At 35.6% G+C, this 21,106-nt stretch overlaps 1 protein-coding gene across 1 annotated transcript in view; it reads right to left on the minus strand.

The window, feature by feature from the left end:
• LOC134533902 (succinyl-CoA:3-ketoacid coenzyme A transferase 1, mitochondrial) overlaps positions 1–21,106 on the minus strand; it is a 39,852-nt gene that overhangs the window by 5,296 nt on the left and 13,450 nt on the right. Inside the window, exons 4-10 of the mRNA XM_063371689.1 lie at positions 20,392–20,648; positions 18,573–18,741; positions 15,844–15,958; positions 8,969–9,185; positions 7,318–7,393; positions 5,264–5,434; positions 3,768–3,968 (exon numbers count right to left, since the gene is read on the minus strand). Coding sequence (XP_063227759.1) covers positions 3,822–3,968; positions 5,264–5,434; positions 7,318–7,393; positions 8,969–9,185; positions 15,844–15,958; positions 18,573–18,741; positions 20,392–20,648 — 1,152 coding nt within the window. The 3' untranslated portion in view covers positions 3,768–3,821. The remainder of the gene's footprint in view (positions 1–3,767; positions 3,969–5,263; positions 5,435–7,317; positions 7,394–8,968; positions 9,186–15,843; positions 15,959–18,572; positions 18,742–20,391; positions 20,649–21,106) is intronic.

Genomic DNA, 21,106 nt, shown 5'->3' on the forward strand with positions numbered 1-21,106 from the left:
ATATTTGACACTAATTTTGAGGTTAAACAATTTGGTAAATATGTAGAGTAACGGTATATGCGAAAAAAATGCTAAAAATCCGAAAATACTTCTATTCTATGCTCTTTCACTTCCTCTTTTCAAATCAACCGGCGGAGATAAGAAATTCCAAATACTTTAGGAGATATCCAATTTTTTAATTTTGAACATGTAGAGTAGCGGTATTTGCGAAAAAAAAAATTATAAAAATCCGAAATTACTTTTATTATATGCTCTTTCAATTCGTCTTTTCATTAAAACCGGCGGAGATAAGAAATTCCAAATACTTTAGGAGATATAGAATTTTTTAATTTTGCAATACAACACCTGTACAACCATTAGACGACGCCATTTTTGTTATTTTGCCGTGTGTTCGTGAATGCGTAATAAATAAAATGGTCGATTAGGTCAGGTCAGTTACATTATTAATACTTTCAAACTAAGCGGACATAAAAAATAATGTGAATTAATTTCAATGGTTCTTTAGTTTTAAAGTATGTATTTATAATGTAACTGACCTGACCTAACAAACCCGGACAAATGATGAACATTAACAACTCACGTAAAATATTTTTGTTACTTATTACTTGCGCAACAATATCCAAATAAAAAATAAGACTTTAAAATTAGAAACGTTAAAAACCCACCTAAGTTGGAGGCGGGTACATTTCCTTTGCCATTAGAAGGAAATGATGTAGTCGTTCACCTACGTCGCGATACCTCCGACGGAACATTAATAAATAAATAAATAATCACGTATTGGTTCATTTGAATACTGGCCAATCACGGAACTGTCACGTGACAAAATTGTCCAATAAGAAACATAATAGATACTCGTAAACCAGAAACAATGTTGATCGCCGCATGAATACCCAGGTATTGTGATGAAAATTAAAAATATTCGATATTCCTAAAGTATTTGGAATTTCTTATCTCCGCCGGTTGATTTGAAAAGAGGAAGTGAAAGAGCATAGAATAAAAGTATTTTCGGAATTTTAGCATTTTTTTTCCGCATATACCGCGACTCTACATATTTACCAACAATTTTACTAAAGCATTCCAGCCACACAGGTTGCCAGCGAGAGACGCTTCTCTTCTGCTGTAAACACCATCTCCAATCGTAGAGCTAATTTAACTCCTGAACGTGCAGAACAAATTATTTTTCTGCATGATAGATTGAAGAACAGAATTTAATACTCTATGACAATCTCTCTCAGGATTTTTGTGCCGAAAAGTGGAAATGTTGAAACAATGTGAATGTACTTTTCAAACAACATGATTTTTGGTGCTCAGTTAGTTGAAGCTCAGTAAGGACTCCAGAAAAATTGACAAGGATGAAATTATTCCAAAGATATGTTACATTTACACAAACATATACGTACTTGTAAACTGTGGTTATGTTAGTTGGATGATATCAGTTACTAATGAACTAATGGAAACAGGTTAGATTCAATGGAAAACATGTTTTTTTTCCTAGCAGTGCAAATTATAAAAGCACTCTGTAAATAGTTACCCAAAATTAATAAGCCCACTTCATTTTAATACTTTATTCAAACATTATACCTACTAAGTTTAAGGTAAAAATAATTTCCCAAAAGTGTAACTGTATCACAAAAGCTCAAGCTTCGAGAACTTTCAAGTAGGCTCGCTTGAGCTTGGCTCAAAGTAAAATTCTTAGGCTCGCAGACCTCTAATGTAGGTCTATCTATTTAGTAGGCTAACAATGATAATGGTTTCTTTTTTTATTTCCATATTTTTCTCAAAAGTTCTCACATTTTATTACTCCATCACAGTAAATTTATGTGCAATAAACTTTAAAAAAAAACTCGAACTCGACTCGATACTCGCGAGTATTTTAGCAAACTCGCTTGAGCTCGACTCGAAGTGAAAATCTTCTGCTCGCAGAAGCCTAACGAATATAGCACTACACTACTGTTTGAAAGCAAATGAATCAGGTAACTTTTCAAATATTGCATGATTTTGTTTTGATTTGATACCTAGGCCTTCTGTAATCACGTTTGAATTTTGTTTACTTTATCGGCCATGTTTGTTCAAATTATGATTTTACCGTATTTTCATTAACGTGAGTTTTTTTCATCACCACGTTAATTAATCTTAATGGAAATCTTTTTTATAATTAATGTCTTTATATGATTTGCATATGTTATTTAGTTATTAGTAATAACATGCAAATCATATAAAGACATTACAGTAGAATCTCAGTGCTAAGTACTTACAGGGACCTCAAGATTTTGTACTTAGCACTGAAACATACATACATATCATCTTAACAAAGAGAAAAAAATATATATAAAAATAGCTACAGGAGAGCCAATGCCATATGTATTCGCAACAGCGACTTGCTTTCTCCCCTTGTCTAGTTCTCTCAGTATATCCACTTTTTCCTTAAGCGTGAATTGCTTTCGTTTCTTTTTATCTCCAGGATCATTCATATCGTAGCACAAATACAATGCAGTGTCTAAATAACGTAACCTGAAAATAAACTCAACAATAACAATAAACAATCCCGGCACAGACATCAAACAGTATTTTTAGCGTAGCGTAACACTTTTGTCTAAATAATTAATACTTCTCTCAAACTTCCGTCTGTCGACGTATCGAATGGTGTTGTGTTGCTCACGTCGCATACTACGTACGGTATAATCTATGGTAGTGCACGCAACTGTTTGTTAACTTTGTTTTGAGAATTTAGAGGTTAGAAAATACGTTGCGGTGGTATTTGTGTATCTTTGTTCTACAACATTAATCATTTTGCTGGAAATTTATTTACCAGTTTAAGTAAATTTTGGTGTAGTAATGCCACGCTACTAGTAGAATTTATACGTTATAGTGAAAATATGATACTTTAAACTGAAACCGTTTTGCATGGCGAAGATACGATTTTTGGCGGGGACTTAAAAAAATACGTTAAAGTGAAATACACGTTATAATGAGGTACGTTATTGTACCGGTATTCTACTGTACATTTTTATTAAATTACGAGTTCTTTTTCAACTAGAACAAACGAACTTCGGTAAGCTATTGAACTTTCGTTTGGCTCGAAATATTTTGCTAAAAACGAACTTCGACAGATGAAATTCTTACCGAAATCGAAAATGAAAGTAGCAAAATTTCGGTTTCGGTATACCGAACATTTGCACAACCATATTATTTTGGTTTAAATAATATACAAAAAACACATTAATTTAAAATGGGAATGTTCAAAATTAGGTGCGAGGCTTGACTCATTCCATAGAAAGACAAAACTTCCCTCGTCTTTGCACAGCAAGATGAAGACAGAAGGCTAGTTTTCATTTTACTTAGGCAACTTTTTGTAAAGGCAAGGAGATGGGACTTGAATTTCTCACAAACACATGTGCACGTGCACACACACACTGGTGCACACACACACTTGTGCGCACGCACAAATAAATGCTGACCACTACATCATACAGGCCAGATTCTAAAGCGAAGATTCATGGTTACATGTTGTTCTACACCTCCTTTCGAAGTTGAGTCTCAACCAATGAAAAAGAAGAGCAACAACAAAAGCAGCAACTTAAATCAGACACAGTAAGAACCACTGGGAGTGGTGAAAGTAACAATAGGAAACTATGTCAAATCTTGGGTATATCACTGAAAAAAGTGATACTGAAGTTGTTTATGGCTATATATAAAAAAAAGAAATAGATCAGAAAAAATTCAATCATACAAAAACAGTGGAAGATGTACATACAAGAAGCACTCACCTCTTTAGTTATGTTGCAGGCACTGCTACGACTTGTGCCAGTTTGACTTCCTTCTTAGTTCACTTCAACTTGAGCCATTGGTTTCAGATCGGGAGATACTCTAAACTCACATCCTGTTGTCTGCACTATTTCTGAAAGCTCAACATCATCTGCTTTCTCGACAAGTGTCAAGCCATCCTCATCATCCACTTCAAATACTCCCTGCAATCACATAAATAATTTTTTTTTAAATTACTACAAGAGTGTTTGACTGCAGCAGTTCAAAACATACCAACCACTGTTCATATATAATAAAGATAGGCTAATTAAATCCTCAAATGCTAAATACCATTGAATATTTAGTATTAGAAAGCTCTGAAGAAAAATAGACAGAAAATCCAAGAATTCAAACACTAATGCTTAATTTTACTGTGAAGAAAAAAAAAGCATCTAAATACATACATATATTTAATGAAAATATGTACTGTATTTTATTGCATAATTTTTGCACATTTTTACACTAAAATCAAATTTGAAAAGTAGGTGTGTGATTTTTATGTGACAAAAGCATTTTTGTTGAGGTAAGTTATTCATAAAAACAAAACTCATCTTCATGGAAAGTACATGTAATTAAAACATATAGTTTACAAAAGCACACCAAACAATTTCAATTAATAAGTCATGCAAGCGACAAAGAACACATTTTGTTCAACTTTAGATAGAAAAACGAAAACCATGACCCGAATGTGAGCCGGAACTCACGCATAACTACAGTCGTAATTCACACTAACCTCGAAAGAGTGAGGGCTATCAAATGTAGTTTAGTCGGCACACAGTGCGTGCACATTGCATGCAATCAAAGAGCTATCAATATCAGACTACGTGCGTGCACTCTATATGGGCATCAACATAACCAAGTACAAATGATGCCACCTAGCACTGGGTACATTTTTATAAACTGTACACAGCAGCAACGAAGACAAACAGAAAAAAAATTTTACATATTGGATAACTTCATATTTCTGTTAATTAAATAAGCAAGCTGTAATATCTAATCTAAACAAATAATATATTTCAACTTTAAAAAACATTTTTTAAATGGGAAAAGAAATTAATGAGCAACATCTTACAAGAGAAGGAAGGGGAGGAAGTACTAGAACCTTGATTTTATGAATCCCGAATTTAACGAAGCAGCAATTTTACAAATACATTCTCAGGAACTGGAGAAAAAAAAAGTAAATTTGACAACAAAATATTGTTGGTTTGTAAATTGTTTAACCCTTAATTTGACTGGAGTGGTGTATGCCAACTCATATTTTTTTTTTCCTGTATCCTGTTATAGCTTGTATGTCGTGGCCATTGCTATTTGTGTGATGTTTATCATGTGTAGTAAAAGACAATCAGTACTTGTAAACTAACACATCTAAATTGCATATACCCAACAAATCTAAACAATCAGAAAAATATTGAAAAAATCATAATGTTTAAACTTGTGAAATGGGAGACCACAAGCAAACCTTCTCTGTGATAATGAGGTTGACGACGCCCTTCCCCGTAAGCGGCAAGGAGCAGCGGGGGAGGATCTTGTGACTGCCGTCCTTGGCCGTGTGCTCCATGGTCACCACCACCTTGGTGGAGGGGGCCGACACCAGGTCCATGGCGCCTCCCATGCCTTTCACCATCTTACCCTTCGCACACACAAACAACCAACCAACAAGTTAGGGTTCAACATCTCATCATCAATGTCATTACATTATACTACATACGTATGTACAGCAATCAGATTATTGTAACTAGTGATGGGTCAATTCCTCTTTTTTCCCCGTTCTCGGTTCGGTACCGGTTCTTAGAAATCGGTTCTCGGTCCTCACTTAAAAAATAAACTAAGCATTATTTACACATTTTTATGAGGTGTTTCACGTTATTAACTATTTATTGCTCCAGTTACAAAAAAAAAAAAAGCACTAAAATCTTGTATCCAGACTTACATCTTCAACAATTTACTGTTTATAACACTGAAAATAATAATTTGTTTTTATTATTCTGTCCTCAATGTTTTTATTGTATGCTTACAAAGAAATGCATTGGCAAAATGTTTCAGTCTTTAAAGATGCTATCAAAGCAAATTAAAAGGTTTAGTATAGTTTTCAAGCTACAGCAAACACTCCAACCTATTAGTGAAATATAATTCTAAATAATATAGAGAACACTTAATAAAACTAAAATTTACTATATTACTCTAGCAATTACTTCAAAAGAATTTACATACCCCTTCTTAAAAACATAGGAATAAAAAAAAATATTACAATAATGGAAATAAATAAGAAAATGTGGTGAACATTCAAAGAAATAAAATAAGCAACTGTCCATCAGACTTATTGAATTTATTGTCTACATCAAATTCAGTTTGTTTGCACAGTCAACAGTAAAATACTGCCACACTTCTGATGCCATTTCTTACAAAATTTGCACTATTTTGCCAGCATAATTATACTTTACAAGTGACAACAAGCATTTCGTTTGACCAATAAATAGTAAAATACATCTACACATCCAAGCACCACTTTGCTAAAAAAAAACTTTAAAAACATTATTTTTTATCACGAGTGTGCGGGATCATCATCAACGCTATTAACACTAAAAACAACGACGTGCCACTTTCAAAGCAATCCCGTTTGTCTAAAGGAGAAAGTTACTACACTAGCCATTCCACTAGATGGCTGCAGCTGCAGTGAACTTACTCCCTACAGCACTGCATAAAAATCTTAAAACTTTAGAATGCCGAAAATGCTACGGAAATATTTAGAAATCAATCATCAATCCTATTAAACAAATATACTATGGAATTTGCACATTTAATTGTTCTTTATACACCAGTAACGCATACTTATGTGTCGACTCAAATAGCTGCCTATTTTAAAAATCAGTGAAACAAATATGGCGTTCTCATCTCTCTGATGAGGCACGTTATACAGTTGCACACATTGATGAACTACATCTATGGCACCTTCAACTGTTTGTTTTGATTGAAAAGCATACTTTGTTCACCGATGTGATAGAATATTAAATATTTTCACGTGTAATTTCTTTTATAGTTATGTTGATTATTATTCCACAGAAGTCCAAATATAATAATTTATATGTGAATTTGACATGAGTTGAGCCATTTTATGTTGCAGTTAAGTTGTAGTGAGGGACTATTTTTATAAAGGATTTTGCTATACTGCCGGTACCGGCACCGGCACCGATATTATAGCTGCGGTTCTCGGTGCCGGTTAGAATGCTGAGAACCGTAGGAACAGAGAACCGAGAACCGGTACAGACACACCCCTACTCCAAATTTTAATGCTCTAAAATAATGGTGCGATGATTATGCGATAAAACACGGTACATAACCTAATTATTGCGAGTATGCTCAACACTCAAAAAGCAAACATAATCTCAGATCTAGGATTTAGTTCCATTGGCGCAATTGGTCATTTACACACTTAGAAACACCAAGAAAACTAAATATTTTGAGCAAAACAACTCCAGAATAATATTCTAAATCAAGCTATATTAGAGAACTCACAGGTATCATCCAGTTAGCCAGGTCTCCATACTGCGACACTTCCATGGCTCCCAGAATTGTGAGATCTATGTGACCACTGAAACATATTACAGGTTGTAGTATTTATCTTACACACAGAAATGATCAAGTATATCTTTTCAAATTCATTTGAGGATCAGTAGATTCAACAACATTCAGTATTACCCTCTTTTATTGCATAATCGTCGCACCCATATTTTAGGGCGTCAAAATTTGGATAAAAAAAATCTCTAGCGTAAACGTCTCATGATGTTTTTGGTCCCGCTATTAGATTCCAAGCACTTTGTGTTGGTATTTTTTCCGTATGAAACAATGTATTTTAAAATAGAAATCTAATATTCATTCGGACATTAACTATTACTAATTTAATTAACGGAAATATGAAGTTGTCTGATGTGTAAATTTTCTTTTAAAGACTTTTTAAACGTTATAACCTTCATTTATTCGTCTGCGTCGCCGCGGTGTACCGCTTACAAAACTGTAGCCAGCGCTCGTTGCAATCATTAATGTTTGGTTATGTTGCTTTCCGTATAGAGCGCACACACGTTGCTGAATATCGATATCTTGCCGATGCATGCAACACGCGCTGTCTGTCGATTGCCAAGTTAACTACATCTGATGGCCCGCACTCTTTCGTGTGTACAACGGCAATAGTTCGTTCGGCTTGCATTTGGATCACAGATTTTGTTTTTCAATTTAAAGTTGAAAGGTTTTTGTTACATGACTTATTAATTTAAATTGTTTGGCGTTCTCTTTCATACTTCACTTTTTAAATAAACATACTTTACATGAATGGGTTTTGTTTTTATGAATAACTTTATCCAACAAAAAATTTTTTTTTGCATAATCGTTGTACCCTTACTTTTCAAACTTGATTTTAGAATAAAATGTGCGACGATTATGCGAAAAAACATGGTATGTACTGTTACCACCTGTATGACTCCCTTCAAGAGGCGTGGGATGGAAAATTGCATTCTTGTGGAAGTAGGGACTTGCTGAGTTGCATCAATATAGTCCCGAAAGTTAATAATCATTCCATGACTATGACAAAAACTTATGTTACGTATAGATACACATAACATGGCCACATTTGCTGATCTGATGAATTGATGATGATGCCAGAGATGAAGATCACGCATCTAATAGATTAAGTCATTTTAAACCAGGGAGTCCACACAAATCTGTAATAATTTTCCTAACTTTTCATGACAAAGAAATATTTTTTTTCTAATAATTTACCTACCTTGCAATTTTCTGAAAGAACCAAATAAAATCCAGCTCCCATCATTTCCAAATATAGCCTAGTTTTCTCTCTCTACTGTAATTTATTTTTCCTTTTACATCTAACAGGCCACTGCATACACCATTTCATTGTGTGTATCTAATCACTAAAAAAATGCTCTCACAGACAGGATGATGGTAAACTGGAGACATGATATTTTCCCTTATCAGTGGAGTATTACCATGACTTTTCCAGAATTTGAAGTAAAATCCCTCATTTTACCTGAATTTACAGAATGTGGATATTTTGTAAATAGGCTACTAATGCTCATTCTAGAATCTAGGCAGTTCCCTCTGATAACATGCTTGTGGAAAACTAAGTAATAGCACACATGTAGTAAGTTGTACCGACCCTCTGATCATTGCAAAGCTGTCGTCGCTGCTGAAGAACGAAGCACCAGGCAGGACGGTCACGGTCTGCTTGCCGGCGTTGATAAGGTCCGGGTCCACTTCACTCTTTCTGGGGAAGGGGCCGAGTCCCAGGATGCCGTTCTCACTCTGCAGTGTGACGCTGATGTCTGGATCTATGTAGTTGCTGGCCATCACGGGGATGCCAATGCCGAGGTTTGCTGATCGTCCAGTTAAGGCCATTCAAAACATTTTGTGTTTTCAGATCTTTCAAATTTTGAAATTATTTAAAAACTATTTAACACAGCAAAAATTGACTATATTTCTTAAAATTTATTGTTTTCCTGCTTTAATGAGTTGCTTCCTTTAAAAAATTTGTTGAAAAATATTCAGAAAAAAAATTACAATTTGTTTTACATCATCCAAAGCTACGCCCACTTTAGCCAGATACGCCACCATCTTCCAATTTACCCATAACCTACCCTGCTCTATATGCAAATGTAAGTGCACGTGCCAGCATTTAATTAGCGCGCCACTGGCCTGGAAGAGGATGGGAGTGACTGCCACTAGGAGCAGTGCGACATTCATTTAGGTACATTAAAATGGTAATAACTAGAGACATGCGGTTTTGGGGTTTATTTTATAGCAAAATTCGTTGTTATTTACCCTTAAAAGTGGTGTTATCATACATCAAAAGCGGTGTTATTTTTTAAATAGTTTTAGCACTATAAATTTAAAAAATTAAGCTAAGCATACCTTGAAATTTTGGACACATTCTTGCATTGTACAGTTGCACTAGCAGCAGTAATTTACAATCGAATTTACACATCACTTTTTACATACAGTAATTGAAAATATTTTAGTACCTAAACCAGCAAGAATAAATATGAAGTCTCTAAAATAGTGACATAAACACATGGAACAAAATCCTCAAACTTTAGCTCTCGAAAGCAAAAGTAGCCATGATACACAAATTAGCCTCACTTAAATTTGTCCTGCGGTCTGTTAAGACTGTGTTATATGAGGACAAAAATCGTTCACAGTCAACGTTTGCAGAAGGCATCCAGATGGCTTCAAGGCAGCTGGAAGCAAACAATGGCTGTGACAGCTTTACTACATTCAATGACTTCACTACGTCCACTGAATTGTCTGTTTCCATTTGTTTTGTAACAATGTCCTGAAGCTGACCAAAACCAGCTGTTAATTCTTCAGTGCTTATGGAGTAGAGACTATGGACAGTTTTCAGTTTCTGCACCATTTCTGGGTTTAATTTAGCAAGCAACAAACTTTCCTGACTAAAAATTTGAATTGCTTCAAATCTCTTTCTACTTGGGTCAGTTGTCATGAGAGAGTTCAGTTTAGAAAGGGCTTGTGTTGCTGTTCTTGTGATGGACACTTTAGCTTCAGCAGCTTTAGCGGGGGGCATGTTAGACAAAGCTCTACTGGTTGCCTCAAAATAAATGCCACGAGTGATGTTTTCAAATTTTTTTTTTATACCTTGCAAGTCCCCATATAGTGAATGGGCAGTTGGATACAAAGAACCTTCAAGTTTCTGTATTAGCTCTACAAGGCTCTTGGCATGCTCTTTCACAAAGACAGCTTGACAAAGAATGAGAGAAATGTCATTTTCTGTGAGTGAACACAGAAACTCAACCCCTGAATTTTGTGTTGCCTTTAGTTCATCTGTTTTGCAGAAATCAACAATGTCATGTATGTAGTCTGCTACATAAAAAACGCTGTTGAACCAGGAATTCCATCTAGTAACAACAGGAAGTGGGAACAATGGACGTTTCTCTCCATGCTTTTCTTCAAGAAAGCTAGCATACAGGTGCCTTCTTTTCCTGGTGTTGTTGAACACATTTTTTATTTTGCTCATAGCATTGTTCAACTCAGGCAACTCTTTCACCCAGACATTGCCAACAAGATTTAACTTATGTGCCCAGCACTGGACATGCGTTAACTGGTCTCCAAGGATTACTTCGAGAGTACTAACAGCCTTGGTCATATAACGAGCAGCATCGGTTACTACTGAGAGCACATCACCATACTGTACATTGTACATTTTGAGTGAATCTAAAATTGCCCTCACACAGTTTGTGGCATTAGCAGCTTCAAGAAAGTGAACTCCTGCAACAAATATTTCTGGTTTATCCTGTTGAAGATTCAGAATTCTAAATAAAACAACAAATACACACCTACCCATTTTATCTGTTGTTTCGTCGCACAGTATGTCAATTTTTTTGTCCTTTAATGCAGTTTTGGCATCTTCAATTCTGCATTTGGCTATGTCCCCTACATATTTCTCACGGACTGTTCTCGCAAGTGGCATGTCTCCAGCACCTTCGATGTATTTGTTCAGCCATGCCCTGATATTAGGATCATCAAGCTTTTCAAGGGGTATATTTGCCTTTATAAAGGTCTCTGCTGTTTCCTTTATAAATTCCAACTTTTTGTCTTTTTGGACATTATTTTTTGCTGTCTGAAACGCTGAAGATATTGACGACTGGCGTTCAGGCGCACTAGATGAGCCTTGCAATGAAGAGAGACGCTTCTTGTGTTTTTCACTGCCTACATGTTTTTCACATGAGTCTTTCCTATCCCAAGAGACGGTGACATTACAGTGACGACAAAAAAGTGTGGTTGAATCACTAGCATAAAGTCCGTGTTGAGAAAATTCAGAGGCTCGCTGTTTTGCAGTTACCGGCACTTTAGGCATTTTAATAGGCCTAATGTTTTAGCCGACCTTTAAATTGTACACCTTTAATTTATTTCACAGACGTTGAAAACTATCTGTAACAAAATTCGACCCGTTAAACTTTAACTTGCGCACAACAGAATGTTACGAATCGTCACCGTGTTTGCATTTTAAATTTGGTATTTGGTTAATAAAAATGGACGCAATGGACAAACAACGCTAAAGACTATATAAGAGAACAACGCTTCGAGAAACAACCTGCTGTAAACACCGTGATAATCGACTGTCCAGGCGAGCCGAATATCAAAATACAGCAAAACCCCTTATTTGCACTTTTCATGGGGACAAAGTAAAAAAGTGTAAAAAGCGGGAAAGTGTAAATAAAGGGAAAAGTAAGAAATACGTTAAAGTTAATTAAAATACAGTCGCATCCTGCAGCGTTCAGAACGGGCTACATTACACAGTAAAAATAAATAAAAAAGGGGCACAAATTGATGAAAATTTACCGTCAATTGCGCGCCTTGCGCGGAGAAAGGTCATTGTACTCGATCATCTGTTGTTACAGTGCGGCCTGCGGCGTCTGTTCTCTGAGCTGCGCATGCGCAGTATAACTCATTCAATGCTCCGCCCAGACTCGTGACCTTCCATCAGCAGCCAGCCAATAGAAGCGAGCTTAGCGGAAAAAAATATAAGCTCCACCTCCCGTGTACCAGTTTTGTCCAGTTCTAATACCAGTTTATTGGTATACGCACCCGCTTACTCGCTGCCGTGACATGTTCAAGTTTACGTTCATCTTGATGTCTTGATACCAATAATTAATTATTTACGATCCCCACAAATAAATGGTTAGTTTAAAAAATATGCGTCAACAGTATAATACTTCCGAAATTATATAATACGTATAAAACAGTTACCAAGATTCCACTCATTTTATCTTGTGAAGTTCATGTCTCGTACCAGTATTTCGGCTAAGTTGTGACATAAATACAGTATCAGCACTTACAATGTTACGATCAGCCACGTAATATTTCCGACATTTCCGTTACGTTTCTATATTCGTGAGTTTACGTTTTTCCCTAGTACATTTTAGATTGTCTCCTGCTGTAATTACTCGGACTTTTACACGCCTAGGCTTAAATTGTTACATGTTTAGAAATAAAAGCAACTTTTCATGTTATAAAATACACTGTGTGGGTAGTTATCTTTGGTTTTTTGTTGTTTCACGTTTGTTACTGTATTTACAAATTGAATTGCCATGTTAGAATGAGGAAAATGTTCTGACTGTTCGCCGAAAATTCAAGGATTTCGCGTTATTATCCAAAATGTGAGAAATTCGCGTTATTCTTAAAAATGTACTCAAATTCGCGTAAAAATTCGTTTTATCGCAATCGCGAAATATGCATGTCTCTAGTAATAACAAATAACATTGTAATTCGTTACCCTTTACTCCCCAAAGGCTCTCTGTTTTTCACAAAAATTCTTTTTATTAAATAACCTAATTAATTATATTATATCCAGGCCAATTTGGACATTCCAGAAAGTCCCCCTGAGCAGCAATATTATTTGCCAACTTTATATAGTCAAATACAGTAACTATAAAAAGTTTTTTAATGTAACTTCATTTCTTTTAATTATATTAAGTGTTTTTATGAATAAGTTTCTTAACGTAAGCGGCGTGAATCTAGTAACTCATAATGATCATCAACGAGATGGGAAGAGTCCTGGTCAGTGGCCATTATCTTATATCCGGCCCAGTCTTCAATCATCACTGCCTGAGGTACGAAATGTCTCAGCCCGGAGACTTCATTGCTTTCCGCCACTGAACCGTTACTTCTGTTGTCCCACTTAAATATTTTTAATTGTTTCAGTAATACCCTTGGGGCCTGCCTTGGGAGGCAAAATGTTTAAATTCTCATTGTTAACATTTTTAAGGGACTTTGAAATCACGTGAATAACTTGTCCACCAATAACGTGACCGACAAAAACTATATGGATTCGTGCCGTGAGGCATTTTACAGTGTTATAGCACGGGACGTATAAGCTGCACACAAGTAATCATGCCAATAAATCATGTTAACAGTGAGATGGGTTCAGTTCTTTATCACACATCAACTTCTGGTATCAGGCGCGTGGGATGCCTCTAAAAGCCCACTCTTCGTGAAAGCATGTCTGACGCTCAGGGAGGACCAGGTCTGGGGAAGGGTTGAAGAGGTTTAAGTAGGGCAGTTCGAAACTCCTTCCACACACGGGCAACATCATGACCCTGTTGAGGATTCTACGCCTGGTTCGTGTGCCCAACAAACATACGGTGGCACTCAGGCACATACTACCGACATGCAGTTAAGGAAGTGCCAGGCCCCAAGACATCATGTTTAAGGATGGGCTGGAAAAATCTCGCAGAAGGCGCCAGACTGTGAACGGTCAGGCAGACTCTGCAGCAACAGTCAATGAAGTAAATTTTTATGTGTTTATTTTTATTTCATTAGTTCTAGATGTTTCATCGACCACAAGATAATTAGAAGCAGTCACATAAATCTAAACAAAACAAGGACATTTGGGCAGAAGGAATCAGAATTAGCAACAGCCTATAGCAAGGAACCATTCCAGCATTTGCCTGGAGTGATTTAGGGGCTACTATGGAATACAGAAATCAAAATCACCAAGCTGGGATTCAACCCCAGATCCCCTGGAACGCGAACCCAGTATTTAATCACTGCGCCACCTCACTCCATAGGACGTAAATTGGAGGGATTGGGGGGGGGGGGGGGGGGGATACCAGCCCTTTTTTTCTCTAAAGGGTAATTGAAGCTTTGATATTTGATTCATGAAACTAAAAAATTGTTACGTTAAGTTCAATTTTGAAGTAAGACTGTATCAATCATTAAAAACAATGTAAACAATTATCAATCCTTGCAAAAAAGTTCTGCCACACACCAGTATTACAAATGATAATCCTGCTTGATATGTTTCACAACTGAAATCACCAACTGGAAAATGGAATTCAAAAATTGTTTTTACTAAAATTGGAAACAGAACTGACAAAAAAAACCTTTATTATTGAATGAACTAAAAATTAAATTTAAATTTTAGTTTTTTGTCCAACAGCTAAATAATGCACCACAACTCTGTACAACTAAAAGTATGGGGTGCTCTCTTCTTTCATTTTCATAATGACTCTACCCTAAAATTAGTGATAGAAAATTTAAGACAAATGATTTCAAGCACCCCCTGGACATAGATTCCAAAATATTTTCAATGACTATATCCTAAAATTAGTAACAGAAAATTAAGACAAATTATATCCAGCACTTCATTACTACTTTTAACTTCATGTTTTTATTAATTTCATATATTAATTTTCATAATGACATCCTAAAAATAGTGATGAAAAATTTAAGACAAATAATATCAAGCACCCCCGCTTTTAGTTATTCAGAGTTGTAGTGCATCATTCGGTCTTTGGACAAAAAACTTAATTTTTAATTTTAAGCGATTCAATTTTTTTTTTTTTTTTTTAGTTTTTTAAACTATGATTTAATTTTATTATTTTTAATCCCAAAATAAAATGTTGCCATGTTTGATACAGTTGTCATTACCCATTTTGTAATTCATTGTTTACCACAGCACATTAGCACTACCACAGAACTGCTGACATTAATTAATTAATAAAAAGTAAGACAACAATGGTGTTAGCTTGTCGGTTCAAAATTATTATGAAATTAAATAACACACTTTTATGGTTTTGAAAGACTAATTTAAAGGAAAACTGATCAAAATTTTTGAGTTCTAGGTAAAATGAAAGCTTTTGACCATCTACAGCTGGAATCTCGGCAGGGATATTCTTTATATTACTTACACATTTAAATGAACACAGGGTTTTCTAAAATCACCCTCCAAGGCGGGTTATGGGAGCACTTTTTCCACTATAAACCAACCTATTCCATTGGAAACACTCCAAACCAAAAAAATTTCATTATTTAGGGTCATTAACCCCTCCCCCCTCCGGGGCGAGAAAGTCGAAACCCGGGAAATTTTTCCACTATAACCCGACCTCAGAAATACTCTAAATCAAAAAGAATATATTTTTAAAATTTTCAGCATAAGAACTATGAAAACTGCTAATTTATTTACTGTTTATCTCACAAAATTATAATTTTGTACACAATTTTTTCTGTAAAGGATACCATACATTCCATCCTTGAATTCCAACGCAGCTCTTCTGATGATTCGTTCTCTCAACAGAGCTGCTGGATTGGCAGTACTGGCAGATGACGAGCTATCCTTATGGATGGTTATTTTCTACAAACATTACACATAAAAATACAACAAAAAGAATATAATTTTGTAATCTATAATAATATTGTTACATGTAGTAATCAAATTTTGTACAGGACCCCACTTTCACATGGCATATTTAATGACAAGATTTGATGGTATTATTTTAAGATCAATTTTGTTTTTTAGATAGGAGTTATCAGTGTTATTGCTTTTATTTTTTTAACATTGCCATTATTCATAAAAATTATGTTTTATTCAACAATTATGAAACTAAAATATTTCTTAGTGCTTAATTCATCAAAATATTCTCATTTTGACCTACTTAAGTCATAATGCACTTATACAGCAAAATAATTACATATAGTAATGACACTAAGCATGTCTAGAACCTTCAAGTATTCAATTTTAATTCTTGTCTCATTAAACAGTAACAAAACAAAGCATAAACAATTCAAAATACTGCACATTTGTTATTTCAAACTTGAAAACAAAATATTATTTGTATTATTTCCATCTCGCTCACCAGAAGTGGGAAAAAATAAACAAATGTCAACAACAATGACTACAACACCACAAAACACGGACACTCCACTGAGATGGACATTTAAAGAAGTAATCGTCATAGTTTCAACAGCATATAAATCAATAGTCACAATTGATCTAAAACCATGTGATACAGTGGCAGCTTACTTGCTGTATACAGTAGAACCCCGATTTAACGAAAAGCTATGGTTACCGAAAATGTTTACTCTAAATCGATGTTTCGTTAAATCCGATTTTCCGATTTTCAATGACCCCCGCACTCATAATCGCGTCCCTACCGTTTCCATATCGTAGACAGGGTCGACGCTGATATCTTGTGCTGCCGTGCTATCTCAGACTTCGTCAACTTTACATCTTCAACGTCTTTTAATCTCGCTCGTACGGCCCCCGGTTCGTACGTACACCTCGGTCGTACATACAGATTTTCAGAAACCGTGAAAAATGAGGCATAAAATAAAAGTTTAAAAATATGTAAAGTTTAAAAATATGTAAAGTGTAAGAAATACGTTAAAGTGTATTAAAATACAGTCGCAACCTGCAGCGTTTATAACAAATACGAGCTACATACACATTGCGTCACAGTAAAAAATAAAAAATAAAAAAAATTGGCTGCAAATTGATGGAAAATTTCCGTCAATAGCGCGCCGTACGCGGAGAAAGGTCATTGTACTCGGTCAGCTGCTATTACGGCACGGCGTAGCCGCCGGCTGACTCTCTTTGTTCGCTCAGCTGCGCAGCACTTAAAAAAAACGTATTTCAAAAACTAAAAAACCGCGCACAAAGCTCTTACTGAGAATAATAAAGCTGTAGCAAACCGTATGTATTCGGTACCGAGTAACAGGTGCGCCATCTAGTAACGACTAAAGAAACGTTACACACGGCTGCATCTCGTTACTCACATTTTTCGTATGTTTTACGCATGCGCGCGCATATTCGATGAATTTGCGTTACAAAGAACGATGTTTGTTTATTAAGTAAAGTATAATTTGGAAATTCGTCGTCAAAGTTTTTTACTGTTTATTAAAGGTATTGTGTGTGTAGACAAAGTTTGAGATTGGAACAGAAACAACGTAAGAAAGTATTGTTTACAAATTAGAAATATGTTTTTATTATCGCGTATTTACACGTTTTTTTTTTGTTCTTATCTTAAAAGAGATAGTATAAAAAAAGCCGCTCTAATGAGATTTAATTGTTTCTTGGTTAACAAAAACTGTTAATTATCAAATATTGTTAATTGTTTATATTCTATTTATTATTATTTACGCGACGTCATACTGTACGCGTACGCAATACGACTCGATTCGTTGCTGCAACATAACATAGCATGTTATGCGGTATCAGAAGTAACGAGTAATGTAACGTGATACGATAGTAACGAGTACTAATTGTTATAGTAACGAATACATACGGGAACGCTTTTTTTCGTTACTTTTACACCTCTAGAGAATAATGATAATGGCGTATTGGTGTGACGTGGTCACAAGTTGAAAAAACCTGGAGGATGGGAAAGGGAATATTTGGAAACGTGTGATTATTGGCTAGCACTGTTACTATGCGGGCGTGTTTGGAAGATAACGTGGTGAGTCAAGCCAGGCATAGAAGAGGGGGAGGGGGATGCGGACAAAGAAACCCTTCATGACGTGTCGCGGACAGTCTATCTATCCAGGCGCGCGCAAAGGCACGCACCTACGCAATTCAGTTACAGCGCCCGGAGTTTTTAAGCAATTTGAACAACTTTTTTAATTTTTTCGTATTTGGACAGATGATGCAAAGGCACATATTAATATATAGTACCTCCATTCTATTACTGACACCACAAAGTGTAATTTTTAATAAGATTCCATTACTATTTACTTTCATTTTTTGGAAATCTATATTATTATTTTAATAAATTGGTGTTTTTTTGATGGTTCCTGAAAACCTTTACGTTAAATCGCTGTTTTCGTTAAATCCGTGTTCGCAAAATCGGGGTTCTACTGTACATCTATGACGAAACAGATGTTGAAACTCAAGGCTTATCTACAAAGTTATTGTTAATGAGTCAGCGGTGTTCCATGCCAAAAGATTCCTGAAAATACACACAGGTCCTTACCTCCACTCTCTTCTCATACTTTTCTCCTTGCACAACCCTCTGCACAAATATCCCCGGCAAGTGCACCTCGTCTGGGTCGATGCTGCCCATCGGTACAATCTCCTCTACCTCAGCTATGCACACCTTGGCTGCCTTGCACATCGGCGGGTTGAAGTTGCGAGCAGACTTTCTGAAATGCATTTCACAGCACACAACAATAATAAACAGCATGTAGGAGTGAAAGAACTTTGTATTATAAAATCAAACAAATAAGCCTGTCTTAAAACTCTCCCGTTAAGCCACATTACATGGCTGCCAATTCAACTACTATGTAGGTTGACTCACCATAGTAACAGGGCCAAGAGTATAGTCCTCCTGAGGTAACTCATTAGCCAGTTTACAATCTGTATGACTCATTTTATGACCACTGAATAAGTAAAATTATAGCAGCTTTCTCTTCAATCCCATATTAGAACATAATCATATCAGTGGTATAAGGATCTACCTTTCATAAGAAGCTCTTTTTATTTAATAATTTAATGTTTTCAAAAAGCACTAAATGGTCCTCAGCTAGCTTCTCTAATAGCTATCAACTCTCTTGAAGTTCGTCAGTATGATAAAAGAGTTGACTCAGTCTTACTGGTCATGATAGAAAACACGAACTGGCATACATACAATAAATCCTCTATAAATTATTCCAGCCATTACAGTTCTCAGGTAGTTTGTAAATAATGATTGTTTAATGACGTTTCCTGGTTTCTTGCTCGACGATAAATATTAATTTCCGGAACTCTTTTTATAAACATGCGTTGGTTATCGTGACCAAAAGAATACTTCTTAATATTCCAGAATATTTTCCTATCGTCATGTTTCTCAAATCAAATAGTCGGTAACTAAGAGTGGTCTGACCTATCACATTTCTCGTTAGTCTTTTCCGTCATGATTTACAAATGTTCTCTAGCCACATACTGAAATTTAATATAATTTATATATACAATAATAACTAATTATTAGTACCATAAGCTACAAAACTGTTTATTCAATGGATAAAACGTTCATAATAGTAATCATAACACATAGGGAAAAAGTTGAGAAATGGATAGCCACAACTATGCTTGTATGGAACAAAATGGTGGTACCCTTTATAACATAATAAATAATTTTAAAAAATAAATAAAATGACACCAAACTACACAAAAAATAAGTTTAGTGAAGCCAATAGTAAGCAAATACAGTCGGCATGGAGCTACACTGTGCTCTGTTTTGAAACCAGTTCAGAGAACAGGTTCATTCAGCCTCTGCCACGGTCATACAACATTGAACTCCATTCCCCCAGATTGTTTACAGCTTACAGCATTCAGAAGCAAACAAGGTATTACGACAGAAGTGTCAAGGCTCAAGGCTAACCTCTAGTCTGTTGTTCACTGTTCTTGCCAACCTGGACGGAACATGTTTGCATACAAAACCCACTTGTGTGTGTGTGAATGTTTGAACTACCTACCATGTTGGTACAACAATTTTACAGCAATTTTACACATCCTACAAGTACTAAATGTACCAAATTAGTATAAAGTTACATATTTTGATAAACAAGTGAAAAATTCTTTAAAATGTATACAACAAAAACAAAATACTTAAGATTGGATCTGTAAGGTAATAAAATGTTGGTACAAAAGAAAAATGTCTAATATCACAGCAATATCTAACATCTTTTGACACAAGAGGACATTAAGTAAAAAAAGTCATACAAATATTTATTTTAATCTATTGGATTATTCTGTTTGATCTATCCAATTTTATAACGCAGTAGTGCGTATGATGAAGCGAAACTAAAACAAACCTGAAAACAAGATTTCCTTTCTCGTCGGCTTTGTACGCCTTGACCAGAGCAAAATCCCCCCTGATGGCACGTTCCAGGACGTAGTGCCTCCCACCGAATTCTTCGGTGTCCCTGGGTTTGCTGGCAATCAGCACTTTCCCGTCAGGCGAGTACTTGATAGGCACTCCCCCTTCCTGCACCAGCGTCCCGTATGCCGTGGGCGTGAAGAAGGCCGGGATGCCAGCGCCCCCGGCTCTTATCCGCTCCGCAAGCGTCCCCTATAGGCACACAGCCATGTCAACAGTCCCAGTCTCAAGGGAGTAGCAGCAGCCTAAATTATTTGGCTTATAACATTTTGTTTTTGCAATGAATTTAAATGTACATAAATTTACAATATAAACATATAATTATTTATAAAAAAAATTCTACTAAAAAAGTCCTATTTAATGGTTTTTTTTATGAACTTTTACGCAAACATGTATGTCCTAGTATGTTCTTAAAGCATGGAATCATGTGGTATACAGTTTTGGAATAACCGTTAGTATGTAGTCTTGGTCTTAAAACTCTTTTCAAAATCATTCATGGATCAATAAAACCTTTTGATTCTCCCAAAGCCCTGAAAAACTCAGGTTTCTATGATTATGGGAAATCTTAATTATTATTCTATCATGAATGCTATACTAAAAATGAAGAATTTTAAGATTAAGGCTACATATGCACGGTTCATCCAAAACTG

This window comes from Bacillus rossius, chromosome 7 (genome assembly GCF_032445375.1).
Source record: "Bacillus rossius redtenbacheri isolate Brsri chromosome 7, Brsri_v3, whole genome shotgun sequence".
Taxonomy (NCBI): Eukaryota; Metazoa; Arthropoda; class Insecta; order Phasmatodea; family Bacillidae; genus Bacillus; species Bacillus rossius.